Source organism: Scyliorhinus torazame, chromosome 2, assembly GCF_047496885.1.
Source record: "Scyliorhinus torazame isolate Kashiwa2021f chromosome 2, sScyTor2.1, whole genome shotgun sequence".
Taxonomy (NCBI): domain Eukaryota; kingdom Metazoa; phylum Chordata; class Chondrichthyes; order Carcharhiniformes; family Scyliorhinidae; genus Scyliorhinus; species Scyliorhinus torazame.
The window spans coordinates 260,516,561-260,535,449 of NC_092708.1; the positions used below are offsets into that span (position 1 = coordinate 260,516,561).

General features: G+C 48.6%; 1 protein-coding gene across 1 annotated transcript in view; it reads right to left on the reverse strand.

The window, feature by feature from the left end:
• The window catches only part of LOC140397998 (metastasis-associated protein MTA1-like), a 252,536-nt gene that overhangs the window by 48,866 nt on the left and 184,781 nt on the right, over positions 1–18,889 (reverse strand). The window contains exons 16-17 of the mRNA XM_072486239.1: positions 16,525–16,560; positions 13,293–13,324 (exon numbers count right to left, since the gene is read on the reverse strand). Coding sequence (XP_072342340.1) covers positions 13,293–13,324; positions 16,525–16,560 — 68 coding nt within the window. The remainder of the gene's footprint in view (positions 1–13,292; positions 13,325–16,524; positions 16,561–18,889) is intronic.

Consider the following 18,889-nt stretch of genomic DNA (forward strand, 5'->3'; position numbering starts at 1 on the left):
GAATGCATATGGATTGGGAGACTCCCACGCGGGGAGCTCAAAGTGACAGCGGGCAAAGCCGGGGTCAGCAGGAATCAGCTGACTTACGGGAGTGACACGGGGGGAGCAAAAAAGCTAGACAGAGGCCTAGCGGGGGGGAGGGGAGGAAATAGGGTTGCTGCTGCACTGGCCGAAAGGGAATGGGACACAGAAGAGGTGGTCGGGACGGGGATCCCCCCTCTGGGGGACTGGAGGGTGAGGGAGGCGTGGACACGGGACTGGCCCAGGAAAGATGATGGCTAGTCGGCGGGGCGTGGGGGGGGGGGGGGGGGGTGAGAGCCCCTCCAATCCGGCTGATAACGTGGAATGTGAGGGGCGTGAATGGGCCGGTGAAGCGGGCTCGAGTGTTCGCGCACTTAAAGGGACTGAAGGCGGACGTGGCCATGCTCCAAGAGACACACCTGAAGGTGGCGGACCAGGTCAGGCTAAGAAAGGGATGGGTAGGACAGGTATTCCACTCGAGACTGGACGCGAAGAATAGAGAGGTGGCAATATTGGTGGGAAAGTGGGTGTCATTTGAGGCCAAGACTATTGTAGCGGACAATGGAGGGCGATATGTAATGGTGAGCGGTAGGCTGCAAGGGATGTGGGTGGTGTTGGTAAACGTATACGCCCCAAACTGGGATGATGCAGGATTCATGAAGTGCATGTTGGGGCGCATTCCGGACCTGAAGAGAGGAGGCCTGATAATGGGAGGGGACTCCAATACAGTGTTGGATCCAGCACTAGACCGCTCCAAATCAAGGACTGGAAAGAGGCCGGCGGCGGCCAAGGTACTTCGGGGGTTTATGGATCAGATGGGGGGAGTGGACCCATGGCGGTTTGCAAGGCCGCAGGCCAGGGAATTTTCTTTCTTCTCCCATGTACACAAAGCCTACTCCCGGATAGATTTCTTTGTTCTGGGTAGGGCGCTCATCCCGAGGGTGGAGGGGACGGAGTATTCGGCTATAGCTCGGGTGGAGGAGCAAGAGGTGGCTGGTTTGGGGGCATCAATTGGGTTGGAGGAGCTGAGCAAGGGTTTGGGGAGCATGCAGGCGGGGAAGGCCCCGGGACCGGACGGATTCCCGGTGGAGTTCTACAGGAAGTACGCAGACCTGTTGGCCCCGCTACTGGTGAGGACCTTTACTGAGGCAAGAGAGGAGGGGACCCTGCCCCCGACAATGTCGGAAGTGACAATTTCTTTGATCCTAAAGCGGGACAAGGACCCACTGCAATGTGGATCGTACAGGCCGATCTCGCTCCTCAATGTGGATGCAAAGTTGCTAGCAAAAGTGCTGGCTACGAGGATCGAGGACTGTGTCCCGGGGGTAATCCACGAGGACCAGACGGGATTTGGAAAGGGCAGGCAACTAAACACCAATGTGCGGCGGCTCTTAAACGTGATAATGATGCCATCGGTGGAGGGAGAGGCGGAGATAGTGGCAGCTATGGACGCGGAGAAGGCCTTTGACCGAGTAGAGTGGGAGTACCTCTGGGAGGTGCTGCGTAGGTTTGGGTTCGGGGTAGGGTTTATCAATTGGTTTAAGCTCCTTTACAGAGCCCCGATGGCGAGTGTAGTGACGAACCAGCGGAGGTCGGAGTACTTTCGACTGTAACGAGGGACGAGGCAGGGGTGCCCCCTGTTGTTCGCATTGGCGATCGAACCATTGGCCATGTCATTGAGGGAGTCTAATAAATGGAGGGGGATGGTCCGAGGGGGAGAAAAGCATCGGGTGTCGATATATGCAGATGACCTGTTGCTGTACGTGGCGGATCCAATGGAGGGGATGGTGGAGGTCATGCAGACTCTAAGGGAGTTTGGGGAGTTTTCAGGCTATAAGCTCAATGTCGGGAAGAGTGAGCTCTTTGTATTACAGGCGGGGGACCAAGAAAGAGGGATAGGGGACCTACCGCTGAGGAGGGCGGAGGGGAGCTTTCGGTATCTGGGGATCCAGACAGCCAGGAGTTGGGGGACCCTACATAAACTGAATCTGACGAGGTTGGTGGAGCAAATGGAGGAGGATTTCAAAAAAATGGGACATGTTACTGCTCTCGCTGGCGGGTAGAGTGCAGTCGGTCAAAATGGTAGTCCTTCCGAGGTTTCTGTTTGTGTTTCAGTGCCTTCCCATCGTGATCACGAAGGCCTTTTTTAAGAGAGTAGGCAGGAGTATTATGGGGTTTGTGTGGGTGAATAAGACCCAGAGAGTAAGTAGAGGGTTCCTGGAACGCAGTAGGGACCCAGGAGGGTTGGCGCTGCCAAACCTGGGGAGCTACTACTGGGCAGCAAATGTGGTGATGATCCGCAAGTGGGTTATGGAGGGAGAGGGGGCGGCATGGACGAGGATGGAGATGGCGTCCTGTAAAGGAACGAGCCTGGGGGCGTTGGTGACGGCACCGCTGCCGCTCTCGCCGACAAAGTATACCACGAGCCCGGTGGTAGCGGCAACGCAAAGGATCTGGGGCCAGTGGAGACGGCACCGGGGTGCAATGGGAGCATTGGTGTGGTCCCCGATCAGGGGTAACCACCGGTTTGTCCCGGGGAAGATGGACGGGGGGGGTTCCAGAGCTGGCATCGGGCGGGGATTGGAAGAATGGGGGACCTGTTCATCGACGGGACGTCTGCGAGCCCAGGGGCACTGGAGGAGAAGTTCGAGTTACCCCCGGGAAATGCCTTTAGATATATGCAGGTGAGGGCTTTTGTGAGGCGACAGGTGAGGGAATTCCCGTTGCTCCCGGCACAAGAAGTTCAAGATAGGGCGATCTCGGGTGTCTGGGTCGGGGAGGGCAAGGTGTCGGAAATACACCAGGAGTTGAAAGAAGAGGGGGAAGCGCTGGTAGAAGAGTTGAAGGGTAAATGTGAGGAGGAGCTGGGGGAGGAGATCGAGGAAGGTCTGTGGGCTGATGCCCTAGATAGGGTTAATTCCTCCTCCTCATGTGCCAGGCTCAGCCTGATACAATTTAAGGTGGTCCACAGAGCGCACTTGACGGGGGCGAGGTTGAGTAGGTTCTTTGGGGTAGAGGACAGACGTGGAAGGTGCTCAGGGAGCCCGGCGAACCATGTCCATATGTTTTAGTCATGCCCGGCAGTGGAGGGGTTCTGGAGAGGAGTGGCGGGAGCAATATCTCAGGTGCTGAAAGTCCGGGTCAAGCCAAGCTGGGGGCTAGCAATATTTGGAGTAGTGGACGAACCGGGAGTGCACGAGGCGAAAGAGGCCGGCATTCTGGCCTTTGCGTCCCTAGTAGCCCGGCGAAGGATCTTGCTAATGTGGAAGGAGGCGAAGCCCCCAGCCTGGAGGCCTGGATAAATGATATGGCTGGGTTCATAAAGTTGGAGAGGATTAAGTTTGCCTTGAGAGGGTCTGCGTAGGGGTTCTACAGGCAGTGGCAACCATTCCTAGACTATCTCGCGGAGCGTTAGAGGAAGGTCGGTCAGCAGCAGCAGCAACCTTGGGAGGGGGAGTGGAGGGGACTGCCTGGGAGGGTGGATGAGCAAGAGATAACACGAAGGGTTGGGGAAACTGGCACGTAAGGGTGAGGGCCAGTGTACAAAGCTGTGTAAATATATCATTTTGCCATGTATATATCTTGCCCTGCGCGATTTCTCATTTTTTTTTTGTTACGAGGGGGGGGGGGGGGTTATTGTTTGTAAGGGAGAAAAATTGTGTTAAAAAACTTTAATAAATATATATTTTTTTTAAAAGAAAAGGCTCAGGTTACAGAACAAGGCTGGCACGTGTTCATAGCCAAATGATTGGTGCATGAGAAACCTGTGCACAAGATAAAAGGGATATAGAGGAGTCTAGCTTCAACTTGACACAGGGTCTTGGACAGAGTATGTTTCCAACACAGAACAGGTGGCCACCTCCATCAACACACCTTCGGAACCGAGCAAGATGCAGCATCTGATGGTCTATATCATCGATTCCTTTGCAGCATAAAGAGTTCTGTGGGAAGCCCTTAAGGTGGTCCTTAGGCTGTAAATTATCTCCTATAAAGCGCATTTGTTGAGGCCATCGAGTGGAGCAGCTGAAGCTGGTGGGCTCTACTCTTGAGGTGGACCACTAGTACTCACTTGATCTTACCCCAGAGTTGCTGGCAAGTAGGAAAAAACTGCGAACACAATTCAAACTATTGTCGACCAACTGGGCGGTAAGCCAGTTGCGACGCTCAAGGGGCGCATTTTAAGATTACGGGGAGAAGGTCAGTCGTTCTTTGTTTATAAATTTAAAGTACCCAATTCTTTTTTTTTCCCCAATTAGATTACTTTGTTTCCGCCCGTACTCAGATTAATGAGGCTTTTGAATCTTTTTACTGCGATCTTTATAGATCGGAGCCTCCTGTGAATGGATCCGCCTTGTCTGACCTTTTAGACCGCCTACACATCCGAATTGTGAGGTGGAGAGGAGCGGTGAGTTGGAATCCTCGTCACAATCTGAAGAAAGTTTAAAATGTATTGACTGATGCAATCTGACAAAGCCCCTGGTCCCGATGGCTTTCCGATTGAATTCTATAAAAGGTTCTCAGAGTAGCTTGTGCCTTTGATTCTGAACATTTCAATTACTCCTCATCCCGGTGATCATTACCCACTACTCTCGCACAGGCCTCTATCTCTTTGATTCTTAAGAAGGATAAAGACCCGACAGGGTATGGTTTGTACCATCCTATCTCACTGCTGATCGCGGACATCACGCTACTTGCCAAGGTGCTGGCGCTTCGTCTGGAGCTTTGCCTCCCAAATATAATCTCAGAGGATCATTTAGGCTTCGCGAAGCACAGTTCTGCATGTTAGCAGCTTTGCCGACAGTATGATCTGACAGCACCACCCTCGTCACTCTTTGCTGCATGCTCATATAGACCGCCAAATCAAAATGTCCCCTCAATGCTTCCTCCCCAACCTAGAGTTTGCCACCAAGCTTGGCAGCCATTTTGAGTGATGGGAGACATTTCAGGAAGCTTACTGGAGCAGCAAGCCTGACAAAAGATTTTGGTTTAACAACCAGCATCAAGATCGTATGCACCCATGTCTTGAGCAGCTCACACGTCAGTTAAACAGTTCAAAGCTTTCTCCACTCTGCCTCAACCTGACCTCAGCAGGTCATCAGCTTCTACAGCACGTGCTTTCCATTTAATGTGTCAGCCATTGTTTTTTTAAAAAGTTTTTTATTCTCCTACTTTTTCACATTTTCTCCCAAATTTACACCCAACAATAAACAATAATCAGTAATTAATGTAATGTCAATCCACATATCAATAACAACGATCCCATCCTCCCACCAAACCCCAGATATTAGCCTGCATGTTGACATAAACAAATGACAAAAAGGAATCAGGAATTACCCATAATCACCATTAACACATACAGTCCCCCCCCACCCACCCTAATGTTCGATGTGATCCAATTCTCGAAAGTGCAAAATGAATAACGCCCATGAATTGTAGAACCCCTCCATCCTTCCCCCCAGTTCAGATTTGACCTTTTCAAGCGTCAAGAATTCCAGCAGGTCCCCCTGCCACGCCAGGGCACAGGGTGGAGAGGTTGATCTCCACCCTAACAGGATCCGCCTTCGGGCGATCAACAAGGCAAAAGGCTACAACATCTGCTTCCGCGCCCGTTTCCAACTCTGGCTGGTCCGACACTCCGAATATGGCCTCCCGAGGGCCCGGGTCCAGTTTCACGTGCACCACTTTAGAGATTACCCTAAAAACCTCTTTCCAGTAATCCTCCAGCTTTGGACAGGAGCAAAACATATGAACGTGGTTTTTGCCCCCCCACCCCCACCCCCCCAACGTTCACACACATCTTCTACCCCCTCAAAGAGCTGGCTCATCCCCGCCCTTGTAAGGTGCACTACACCACCATCAGCTGTATCAGCCCCAACCTCGCACACGAGGTGGAGGCATTCACCCTCTGGAGCACCTCACACCAGAACCCCTCCTCCATACCCTCTCCCAACTCTTCCTCCCACTTTGCATTGTTCCCTTCTAGCAGCGCCTTCTCCTCCTCCAAAATAGTCCCGTAAACCGCCGATACTACCCCCTTCTCCAGTCCCCCTGTCGTCAGCACGTCCTCCAGCAATGTGGAAGCCGGCTCTACTGGGAAGCTCTGTATCTCCTTTCTGATAAAGTCTCGAACCTGCATGCATCTAAATATTTCCCCCTGCTCCAGCCCATACTTCGCTCCCAGCTCCTTCAATCCCGCAAAACGACCCCCAAGAAACAACTCTTTTAGTGTCCTAATTCCTTTCACCTCCCATCTCCGAAAATTTCCATCAACTTCCCTGGCTCAAATCTATGGTTCCCCTGAATCGGCATTATGTCAGCCATTGCCAAGAGATTTTGACCGAAACAGTTCTGTCTGCAGCCTTTGACACAGGTCACCATGTCATCTACCTCCAATGCCTCCCCACTGTTTTCTAGCTGGGGTGAGGGATGGCGTTGGGAGATGGGGAGGAACTGAGAATAGTGAGAGAATCACCTGCAATTTATTCTGTTCCTGCTCGTTCACCATTACCTCTGGAGTTGCTGGAGAATCCTTGGCCTCCTCCTATTTCTCATTTACCTGCTGACCCTTGGCGACATCATATGAAAACACAATATCGGATTCCACATGATACTGAAGACACCCAGTTCTACCTCCCCACCTCCGCTCTCGACCCTCATCTCCCTCCAAACTGTCAGACAGTTTGTCTGAAATTCGGTACTGGATGAAAAGAAATTTCCTTCAAGTGCTTATTGGGAAGACCAAAGCTATTGTTTTCTGACCCCACCACAAACTTTGCTCCCTAGCCACTGACCCCATCCCTCTCCTGATTATTATCTGAGGCTGAACCAGATTGTTTACAACCTCAACATCCTAACTGACTTTGAGATAAACTTCCAACCAAACTCTTCATCACCAAGGCCACTTTCCTCTACAACTTTATCTGTGACACCCCCCCCCCCACCCCCCCAAGCCTCATCACAGGTGCTGCTGGAAGTCTCATCCATGTATTTGTTCCCTCTTGACTATACCAACATCCTGGCTGGTCTCCACCTTTCACCATAAACTTGTGGTCACCCAAAACTCTGCTCCGTGTAACCTAACTCACACGTGTCCTGTTCACCTACCTTTCCTGTGCTCGCTGACCTATACTGGCTCCCAGTCCAGCAACACCTTAATTTTAATTCTTGGAATTAAATCCTCCGTGACCTTGTCCCAACCTATCTTTGTAACCTCCTCCTGACCTACGACCCTCTAATATCTCTGTGCAGTATCCAATCCGCACTCTTGCATAGCCCGGATTTTCATTGCACCATGCCTTCAGTGCCTAGGTGCCAAGCTCAGGAATTCCCTGCCTAAACCTCTTTAACTTTGACTCTTTCCTCCTTTACCTGAATCCCTACATTGCAGAAAGAGGCTATTCGGTGTCGATCCCCCCACCCCCTCACCACCACCACTCCCCCAACCCGCAACCCCACCTAACCTTCACATCTTTCGACTGTGGGAGGAACCCTGAGCACCCGGAGGAAACCCAGGCAGGCACAGGGCCGTCGTTTAATAATGCTTCTGTGAAGCACCTTGGGATGTTTTATTGCATTTAAGTTGTAATTGTTGCTCCCAGTCCTCTCCAATTCCCAATAGGAAAAAATAGTTGGGACCAGTACTGTCATTCTCCAGTTTTTAGTGGTGTTCCATTTTAAGGAATACAGGACCAGTTCCATTTCCCAGTTTTTACTGTTTTCTTTTGTTCTGGGACACAGGATTTCTGCCCAATGGTGTTCGTCCCAACATGGACCGCAACAATTGGATCCTCCCCTTTCTCTCCAATATCTTTTCAAACTAGTTTGAGATGTCCCTTGCCTTGGCACCAGGTAGGCAACATTCCACATGGGATTCTTGGTCCTGCTTACAAAGGTTGCTGTCTCCCCAATTATTGAATGCCTACAATTATCACATTACATTTCACATCCGTCCCCTCACCCCTTTGGACAGCTTTCTTCTCCAAGGCCCCATGATCAAAATTCTGGTTGTACTTCCGGCTGACAGACTTTACCCTCATCTTCAAAGGTAGTAAGTGCATTCTACCTGTTGGAATAGAATCAATCTGCAGATCCTTGCTCTCATTCTCCCATACGTACCCCTGACTCTGCACAATATCAGTCTCACAAATCCTGATCCGAACCTGCACCTCTCTACAACATGTGACCAAGGTCTGTAGTAAACTGGCCGGATGCTGCTCCACATCCCTCATGTGTCAGAGTATCTCCAATTGGCATCCTCTCAATGGCCCGAATCTTGTAGAGCCGGCAGGGGTTTGCCCTAGAACACTTCTTTTCGGGAAGACTTGTCAGATCATGTGCCATTTAGACACTTGACAGCCAAAAGACAGGCCTTCTCCTGGGATCATGGACCGTGTAGCTGAATCTCCAGCCACTGAGGGCTGCCAGCTAATCAGAGGTCAGCAGCTCTATTGAATGACAATGCCACTTGGCAGGCAACCTCTGCAACCCACTTGAGGCATAGAATCATACTTGTTCCTAGAGCAGAGGTGACAAATGGCAGAAGGTAGGTTGTGGCATGGGAGTGAAAGAAGGGTTGGCAACAAGAGCAGCACGGTAGCATTGTGGATAGCACAATTGCTTCACAGCTCCAGGGTCCCAGGTTCGATTCCGGATTGGGTCACTGTCTGTGCGGAGTCTGCACATCCTCCCTGTGTGTGCGTGGGTTTCCTCCGGGTGCTCCGGTTTCCTCCCACAGTCCAAAGATGTGCAGGTTAGGTGGATTGGCCATGATAAATTGCCCTTAGTGTTGGGTGGGGTTACTGGGTTATGGGGATAGGGTGGGGGTGTTGATCTTGGGTGGGGTGCTCTTTCCAAGAGCTGGGCAGACTCGATGGGCCGAATGGCCTCCTTCTGCACTGTAAATTCTATGAAAATCTATGAAGAGAGGGGTGGCTCTCAGTAGGCCTCCCATTTTCCTGATGGCAGTTCCCTCAGTCATGCATTGATTTGCTTGTCATGGTTCATGCTTAGCGAGCCTCCCCTGCCTTCTGTTGGATTGATGTCAGCAGCTGCGAGATGAGGTTTTTAAATTGGCATTGATTGCCAACTTAAGAGCAATACCTGTCAGCAAGGCAGTTCATGGGCTTTCCAGCCACATGTTAATTAGGTGCAGGTGGCAAAGCGGCGGGGTCCCATCTGCCGTCCTCCCGCTTGATTTAATGCACCCTTGCCACCAAACATGCCAATGGGAAGGGGACAAGATTTTGTCCACTAGTCTGTGACCTGGAGAGATTGGAGTCAGAGCAACTACTGCAGATGTATTCAGTCCGGACAGTCTTGTGGCCACAAATTCTGACATACTCCAGTGAATGTGGATTCCGCCACAGAATCAAAGGAATACAACACTACAAAAGAAAGACAGACTGCTGAGACACAACTGCTGCCATCAATGTAGTAAACACAAGGTGCTTCACATAGATGGAATAAAAAGAGATGCCGAGCCAATGACGAATGTATTAGAAGGAGTGACTAAAATTGTGGCCAAATGTGTGGGTTATAGGAAGGTTTAAAGGTAGATAATGAGGGGGTTTGGGGAGAGAATTCCAGAGCGTTGGGGGGGGGGAGAGGAGGGAGGGAGGTGGGCTAGGTGGCTGAAGACATGACTGGTGAAAGGAGGGGACAGATGCACCAGAGGCCAGATTGAGATTAATGGAGAGTTGTGAAGAGGATGTAGGGTTTGTTAAGTTTACAGAGACAGACAGGAACAAGGCAGAATCCGCTGCTCTCACTTGTGGTAAGCTTGGAAATGGGAAGGGCATGTAATTAGGTGGGGTGTTGATGTACCTGAACTTTGTCGCCTTTCTGCCTCCACCTGAATTAGGTTCTGGATGGGAAGGCTCATGGTCAACTAACCCACCCCATTGCCAATTGAGGCCTTTAAGTGGCGAATTAATGACCACTTAAGGGCCTAAACCAGTTGGCGGTGGGCCTGTCGTTATGCGGCATGCACAAGAGGTGAAACTGTGCAGGCTGTTTCACACCTCTGGGGGGGTCGGTCTTGATCAAAGGCAATCAGTACCTGATGGAGGGACTGGACATTGGGAAGGGGAGGGCCGACTGAGAGCTAACCCCTGCCCTTGCTTCTGAATCTCCTGCCCTCTCTCCCCACAATCCCACCCCACAAAACCCCCACAGGACCTAGGACCCACAATGGCGTAACAAAATTCTGCCCATGAAGGGATTTAGACATGTGTATAGGACGTTTAAATTTGAGACAATGGTTGAGTGGGAGCCAATGTAGATCAGTGATGAAGGGGTGATGGATCAGCTGGACTTGATACATGATACAATTAGTGCAGCAGAGTTTTGAACGAGTTGAAGGTTATGTAAAGTGGAGGCTGGGGGTTTGGGCAAGTACTGAAATCTTTGAGTCTGGAAGTGACTCAGATATATATGAGATTTCAGCAGTAGGTGCGCAGAGGCAAGGGCAAATGAGATTACGGAGATGGAAGTGATCAACGGGACATCAGTTTGGAAACTCAGTCCACAGTCCAATAGGAGGCCAACAAAGGAAACTGGTAGCAAGAGTACAGAACCGAAAATAATGGGTTTGACTGTTGTAATCTTTAGCTAAACAGCTACTGTTCCTGGGTCTTGGGTTCTGCAATAGGACATGGGCTTTCTGTGACAGACAACCACGAGGGGAATAGCTAAACAACAAGTTTCACAATTCCAAGTCAAGAATTTATTCATATGGCTGTATTTTAATGAAATGCCAGCAGATTTGTCGCATAGATCACCTCACGTGAAGCTCAACAATTAATTTAAAGGCCCACGGAATTACCTGAATAATCTGACCCTGATCTGCACAGCTGCTCCTCTTCCAGGCTTATTCAGCTGCATCTCAACGTTATCACGATCATCGCTGGAACTTGGGTAAAGCTTATGCAATAAAGATAACAGAACCTCAGGGATAATTGTTCAAAGTTGGGGATATAGGTCCCAATGAATTACTGAAAGGTGGAGGCTACCCTCAGAGTAAGGATGTCTGCTGGTGGGAAGACAAAGAAATGCTTAGATCATGAAAACCTGGAAAGGCTTGTTCATGAGGAACAAGAGAACTGGGTGCTCAATAGAGACTGGGCATTGCTTTGAAATCGATGGAAATTCTCTGGCAAGGGCAAGGAAAGTCAAGGATTGCTGTGAAGCTAAGTTGATGAAAAGCAGCTACTTCCTGAACTTTAAAAATCAATGTGAAAGTGGGAGGACTTCTATTTCCTTGTGAAAGACAAAAAGAAATTGCTGGAAAGGTGGATGAGCATTTTGATAGCACCTTTCACAACCTCAGTGTCCCAAAGCACTTAACAATCAGTGAAAAGCTTTTGTAAATTAGGCAACACGGCAGTCAATTTGCGCAGAGCAAGCTCCCACAGACAGCAATTAAATAAATGGCCAATTGTTTGAGGAAATATTGAACCTGCTCTGCTGTAAAATAATGCTTTGAGATCATTTATTTCCAACTGACCCAGTAATTGGGTCCTCGGTTTAGCATGTGATCTGAAAACATGGTAACTCTGAGAGTGCAGCACTGGTGTGTCAGCTGACACTGAGCGCTCAAGCCTCTGGTGTTGTATTTGAACCGATGACCTACTGACTCAGATGAAAGAATGAGTCATGGCTAACATAGAAACATAAAAAAAATAGGTGCAGGAGGAGGCCATTTGGCCCTTCGAGCCTGCACCATCATTCAATGTGATCATGCAAATTCAGTATCCCACTCCCGCTTTCTCTCCATGCTCCTTGATCCCTTTAGTCGCAAGGGCCACGTCCAGCTCCCTCTTGAATATATCCATGGAACTGGCCCCAGCAGCTTTCTGTGGTAGAAAATTCCACAAGGTCACAACTCTCTGAGAAGAAGTTCTTGCTGATCTCAGTCCTGAATGGCTTGCCCTTATTCTTAGGCTATGACCCCTAGTACTGGACGTCTCCAATATCGGGAACATTCTTAAGGTTAACATCTGAAGTAGTAAAGTAGTGAGCAGGGGAGGAGTCGTTTTCATGGTGAACGGGAACCTTGTGACATAAAGCATGGTGTTCAAAATCTTAAAGGGAGCATTTTTCTTTGCTCTAACGGAAAACTGAATAGAAAACCACAACCTTGGAGAGTCAAGACAAGAAAAAAATTTGGAAGACAAACATTAAGTACCCTTTTGCATAGCTCTGCACAGAATAACATACACACATTTGAGGAACAAAGTAGTCAGATTTTCTGGTGTGTTTTCTTCCCCTCGGTGATGCAAGAGCTGGTGAATAGAACAGCCGGGGCAGCCAGTACCCAATGTTGGGCATTTCTAGGACAAGGAATGGGCTGATGCAGAGCGAAGCCCACCTCCGCCCTTCCCCATCAAGATACCTCAAACCCAACTCACAAGGAAAGAAAGATTGTCACTCATGTAGTGTCTTCCACCTCCTCATGATGTCCCAAAATATTTTACAGCCGATGGACTACTTTTGCAGTGTAATCACTATTATAGGAAACATTTGTGCGCAACAAGTTCCCACACACAGTAATAAAGGCTGGAATTCTCTGGCTGTTGGGATTTTCTTTTCCTGACAGTGGCAGCGCACCCCCGCTCGTCTATGAAACAGTTTCATGGGATTTTTTACTTACATCTGAGGAAGCAGACGGCCCCGGTATTTCTGACAGCGCAACACTCCCTTAACATTGCAATGGAAAGTCAGCCCTGGTTTTCGTGCTCAAATTTCTGCACTGGCACTTGAACACACAACCTTCTGACTCAGCAGTGAATGTGGAATTCATTGAGCTCCAGCTGACACTGATCCAAGTAACCTTCATGAATGAGATTCATTGGCAGGTTTTTCACACTCACTGGGCGCTGGGTAATTTTGCAGAGGGCCTTTACAGTCGGCCGAGGAGATTTTTCAACCAACAGTTTTCCCTGGATTCAAACATAGAAACTAGCAGTGAATGGACACTATGCAATCCATTGCTCGAGCTCATCTTCCAGAAAGGAATGGCATTATCATGTGTTCTGAACATAAAATAACTTTTAAGGCAAAACACTTAACATTATTTTCAAGAGTGACTGAGTAAAAGGACCAACATATTCTCAAGGAAGGTCCAACCATCCTTTCATTTACATTGGGTTGAATAAAATTTTGTTTCAAATGTCTATCGACTGAGTAGTCTGGAACAATCAGCAAATCACAGTGCATTCCACAGGAAACTATCTCACCACAGTTACCAGTTTCCCCAAAGTAAAGACCCTTACCATCTGTCTCCCTTGTGCGTGGTTCGACATACCTGCAGCAAATAGAAGGATTTATTAACATAAGCCAATGATTATTATTTACTCTCCTTTACAAGTCCAATGGTACATTCCCCTCGAGCATCCCCAAATAATCACAAGTAGAAAAAAATGCATCATCGACGCACAAGACAATATCCACCGTACCCAGCTGAAAATGAAATGCAACCACCGTTATTTAAAGGGAAGTGTAACTTGCTATTTGTGGTATAGATCAATGATTTTGACTTAAATGTAGGGAGCATGATTTTATGAATGGCAGACAATACAAAAATTGGTTTCTAATGAAGTAGAAAGTGGTGTTACAACAGTGAGGTTTGTTAGATTATTATGTTTTGGAATGTATTTCTAAATTTAAGATGAATGAAGGGGTCATGCGATCTGTTCTGAAGTTGCCTGACAGTAGGCCTGGGTGATTTGACTATGAAAGAGCAAAGGATAGTTTAGATTGTTTTACTAGAAAGAAGTTGCAAGGCATATACATGGAGACAATGGTAGCAGTCTCGGAGTTCATAATGTGTAGATTCGGAATCCCCCAAAGTCCCAGAAAGGTGTTGAAGATATTGGGATGTAAACAGTTGTGTTGTAAACTGTCCACTTAATACAAAGGCGAAAGAGTATTGGGGTTAAGAATAGCTAATCAGCATTTCTACCTGAATGCAAGGTTAATCTGCTGTAATGTTGCCATGGGAAAGAAGACAGAGGTAGCCATTTTTGAGATCAGGTTGCAGGCTTCCCTACAAATCCACAAATATCACAGACAAACAGCAGTTCTGTGTGTCAGTAGAAATAAAACGTTGCATGGATTTGCAAGCTATCACAGCCAGATGCGGGAGAGGGATGGTCCCTACTTGAAGAGACTCATCTTGCAGCCTTCTACAGATTCTGGGAGATTTATACTAGCATGACGGGGGGGGGGGGGGGGGGGGGGGGTGGCTTTACAGCTGATGGTGGATTTCAAGAACTCTCTGAAGATTGAGGATACTGCTTGGAGACGGTCAATTGTAGTCTTGGCAAAATGGTGAGACCAGAATCCACTGAAAGCGGAGAGCAACCATGGATGGTTTGCTTTAAGGAATTTAATTCAGTGGAGAGTGCATGTGTAAAATGTGTGAAAGAGGAATGTTCCTCTCTGCAGTTTAATGTATAAGCTGCATACAAAAATAAAGTACTGTTTTGTCAATAGTGCTTTCAGTCATTTATTGCAGTAAAAGGTTTAAAATGTGAAATCAAGAGAGAGCGAGAGAGAGATAGAGATATGGCAATGTCGCTTAGAGCATCGAGGGATTGGAAAGGGATTTTGCGGGGCGGCATTGAGCATAGGGTTTCTCTGTACGTGGACGACCTGTTACCATATATTCCGGACCCACTGGGTGGCATTAGGGGGATTTAGAAGGACTTTGGCCGGTTCTCCGGGTACAGATTGAACATGGAAAAGGGCGAGGTGTCCCTGATTGAGACCAGAGGGCAGGAGAGGAGTTGCCGTTTAAGGTAGTGTGGGCGAGTTTTAGATACCTGGACATCCAGTTGACGAGGGATTGGGCGCAGCTGCACAAGTTAAATTCGACTCCGTTGGTGGAGCAGATGAAGGGGGATGTCAAGAGGTGGGATGTGCTGCCACTGTCTTCGGCGGGATGGGTGCAGACAAGGTTACTGTTCGTATTTCAGAAACTCCTGATCTTTGTCCTGAAATCATTCTTCAAGGAGAGTAATGTGCTGATCTCGGGGTTTATATGGGCGGGGAAGACCCCGCGGGTCAAAGGGTCTTTTTTGGAGCAGGGGCGAAGAGGGGAGGGGTGCTGGCATTGCCGAATATAATTGAACTACTACTGGGCGGCGAACATCACCATAGTTAGGAAATAGGTAGTGGGGGAGGGGTTGGCATGGGGGCGGATGAAGGTGGCTTCGTGTAGGGAACGAGCTTGAGGGCATCGTTAACAGTGCCTGTGCCATTCTCGCTTATCAGGTACTTTGTGAGCCCAATGGTGGTGTTGACCATGAGGTATGGGGGCAGTGGAGGCAGCATTTGGGACTGGAGAATGATCTGTGATAATCATTGGTTTGCACCGGGAGGGCTGGATGCGAGGTTTCGAGGGTGGCGGCAAGCAGGGATTGAGCGATTTGGGGATCTGTTTGTAGGGGGCAGTTTTGCGAAATTAGAGGACCTAGAGGAAAAGTATGAACTGCCAGGGGAGATGGCTTCAGGTACTTGCAGGTTCGGGATTTTGTGAAGAGAGAGATGCCGTCCTTTCCCGGGTTGCCGCCCTTGTGGTTGCAAGCCAAGGTACTGTCGAAGGAGGAGATAGGGGAGGGGATGTGTCTGAGGTCTACAAGGAGGGGATAGATTGGGAGAGGGTCCCGGTGAGGGATATAAAACGGAAGTAGGAGGTGGAGCTGGGTGGGAAGGTGGAGGCCGGGACGTGGGCTAAGGCCCTGCAGAGGGTGAATGCATCCTCGTTGTGTGCAAGGCCCTATTCAGTTTAAAGTAATTCACAGGGCACATCTGACAGCTGCACGGATGAGTAGGTTTTTTGAGGGGGTAGAGAATAGGTGTGGGGGGTGTGCGGGGAGACCCCCGAATCATTTTCACATGTTTTGGACATGTCCGAAGTTAAAAGGGTTCTGGCAGGGGTTTGCAGACGTAATGTCTGAGGTGTTGGGTATAAAGGTGGCCCCGAGTCCAGAGGTAGAGATATTTTGGGTGTCGGAAGACCTGGGAATCCAGGGGGTGAGAGAGGCCGATGTCTTGGCCTTTGCCTCCCTGATAGCCCGGAGACAATTCTTACTTGGGTGGAGGGACTCGGAGCTGCTGAAAGCAGGGGGTGTGGGTGAGTGACCTGGTGGAATTCCTGAGGCTGGAGAAGGTTAAGTTCGTCTTGAGGGGGTCGGGTGATGGGTTCACCCGGAGGAGGAAGCCGTTCATTTGACTTCTTTAAGGAGAATTGAGGTGTCAGCAAAAGGGGGTGGGAGCAATGGGGTGAAAATTGGGAAGGCAGGACAGGACGAGGGGGCATGATTCAGGGGGTGGGGGGGGGGGGAAAAACTGTGTTGATTATTAAATTTACGTCTGCTTCGGTTTGTTTTTTATGAATATGCCTGAATAAAATATTTGAAAGAAAAGAGAGACCGGGATTGAGAGACAAGTAGATTCACAGAGAGCAATGGTATCACTTTCACTGTAATTCAGATCTCTTACCCCGACAAGGCATCAGCAGGCGTTTCTTTGTGCTGCCTGCAAAGGACAGAAAAGGAAATGTCAATCCCGCCATTCCCAGCAATATTATCTTCTGAGACAAGCATCTCTCAACAGTTAACCTTGGTGACAAGGCTTAGAAAATTCACAACACAATGGCAAAATAAAAGGTTTAGCATAGTAAAGATTGACTTCTTATCTGTTTCCACATTTGATTCATGATTTTATTTTGGCATTAAATATGACCAGACGTCACATGAGACGGTCAAGCTGGTAAAATGACTAGGCCATTACCTAGAAATTCTCATCTTGTTTTTCAAATCCTCCATGGCCACATCCCTCTTTATTTCTGTAACATCCTCCAGCCTTACAATCCTCAAGATTTCTACTTTTTCCCATTTCTGACCTCCTGCAAATCCACATCTGTCATTACCCCAGCATTGGAGATCGTGCCTTAAGCTGCCCAGCTCCTAAGTTTTGGAATCTCCTTTCTAAACCTTTCTGCTTCTGTCCTCCTTTAAGAAGCCCTTTTAAAATAACAATAATAATCTTTAATAGTGTCACAAGTAGGCTTACATTAACACAATGAAGTTACTGTGAAAATCCCCTTGTCACCACACTCCGGCGCCTGTTCGAGTACACTGAGGGAGAATTCAGAATGTCCAATTCACCTAACAAGCACGTCTTTCGGGACTTGTGGGAGGAAACCAGAGCATCCGGAGGAAACTCACGCAGACACGGGGATAACGTGCAGACTCCGCACAGACAGTGACCCAAGGCGGGAATCGAACCCGGGGCCCTGGCGCTGTGAAGCGACAATGCTAACTAACCACGGTGTTAGTTGAAGATCATCTCATGTCTGCACTGTAGGGATTCTATGTTTTAATATCCCTTTATGTGGCTTGTGTCAAATGTTGCTTGATAATGTTCCTGTGAAATAACTTGGGACATAAAATGCACTACATAAATTAAACCTGTTGAAAGGTTGAGCCTGGTAAATGGGACATTACATGGAAGTGTCATAGAAACAAAGAAACACACGTGGGACATTTAGCCCCTCAAGCCTGTGCTATCATTTAACCAGATCATTGCTGATCTGCATCTTTTTTTAAAATATTTTATTGAAAATTTTTGGTCAACCAACACAGTACATTGTGCATCCTTTACACAATATTATAACAACACAAATAACAATGACCTATTTTATAAACAGAAAATAAATAATAAATATTTTATAAACAGAAAATAAATAATAAATAACAAAAATGAAAACTAACCCTAATTGGCAACTGCCTTATCACAAGTAACACTCTCCAAAAATATAATTTAACAGTCCAATATATAATTATCTGTAGCAACGACCTATACATATTATACAGTATATATTAACAACCCTGAGAGTCCTTCTGGATCCTCCTCCTCCCCCCCCCCCTCACCCCTCCTCCCCCCCGATCCTGGGCTGCTGCTGCTGCCTTCTTTTTTCCCCCATCTATCTTTCTGCGAGGTATTCGACGAACGGTTGCCACCGCCTGGTGAACCCTTGAGCCGACCCCCTTAGGACGAATTTAATCCGCTCTAGCTTTATAAACCCTGCCATGTCATTTATCCAGGTCTCCACCCCCGGGGGCTTGGCTTCTTTCCACATTAGCAATATCCTACGCCGGGCTACTAGGGACGCAAAGGCCAAAACATCGGCCTCTCTCGCCTCCTGCACTCCCGGCTCTTGTGCAACCCCAAATATAGCCAACCCACAGCTTGGTTCGACCCGGACCCCTACTACTTTTGAAAGCACCTTTGTCACCCCCATCCAAAACCCCTGTAGTGCCGGGCATGACCAAAACATATGGGTATGATTCGCTGGGCTTCTCGAGCACCTCGCACACCTATCCTCCACCCCAAAAAATGTACTGAGCCATGCTCCAGTCATATGCGCCCTGTGTAATACCTTAAACTGAATCAGGCTTAGCCTGGCACACGAGGACGACGAGTTTACCCTGCTTAGGGCATTTGCCCACAGCCCCTCCTCGATCTCCTCCCCCAGCTCTTCTTCCCATTTCCCTTTTAGTTCATCTACCATAGTCTCCCCTTCGTCCCTCATTTCCCTATATATATCTGACACCTTACCATCCCCCACCCATGTCTTTGAGATCACTCTGTCCTGCACCTCTTGTGTCGGGAGCTGCGGGAATTCCCTCACCTGTTGCCTCGCAAAAGCCCTCAGTTGCATATACCTGAATGCATTCCCTTGGGGCAACCCATATTTCTCGGTCAGCGCTCCCAGACTCGCGAACTTCCCATCCACAAACAGATCTTTCAGTTGCGTTATTCCTGCTCTTTGCCACATTCCATATCCCCCATCCATTCCCCC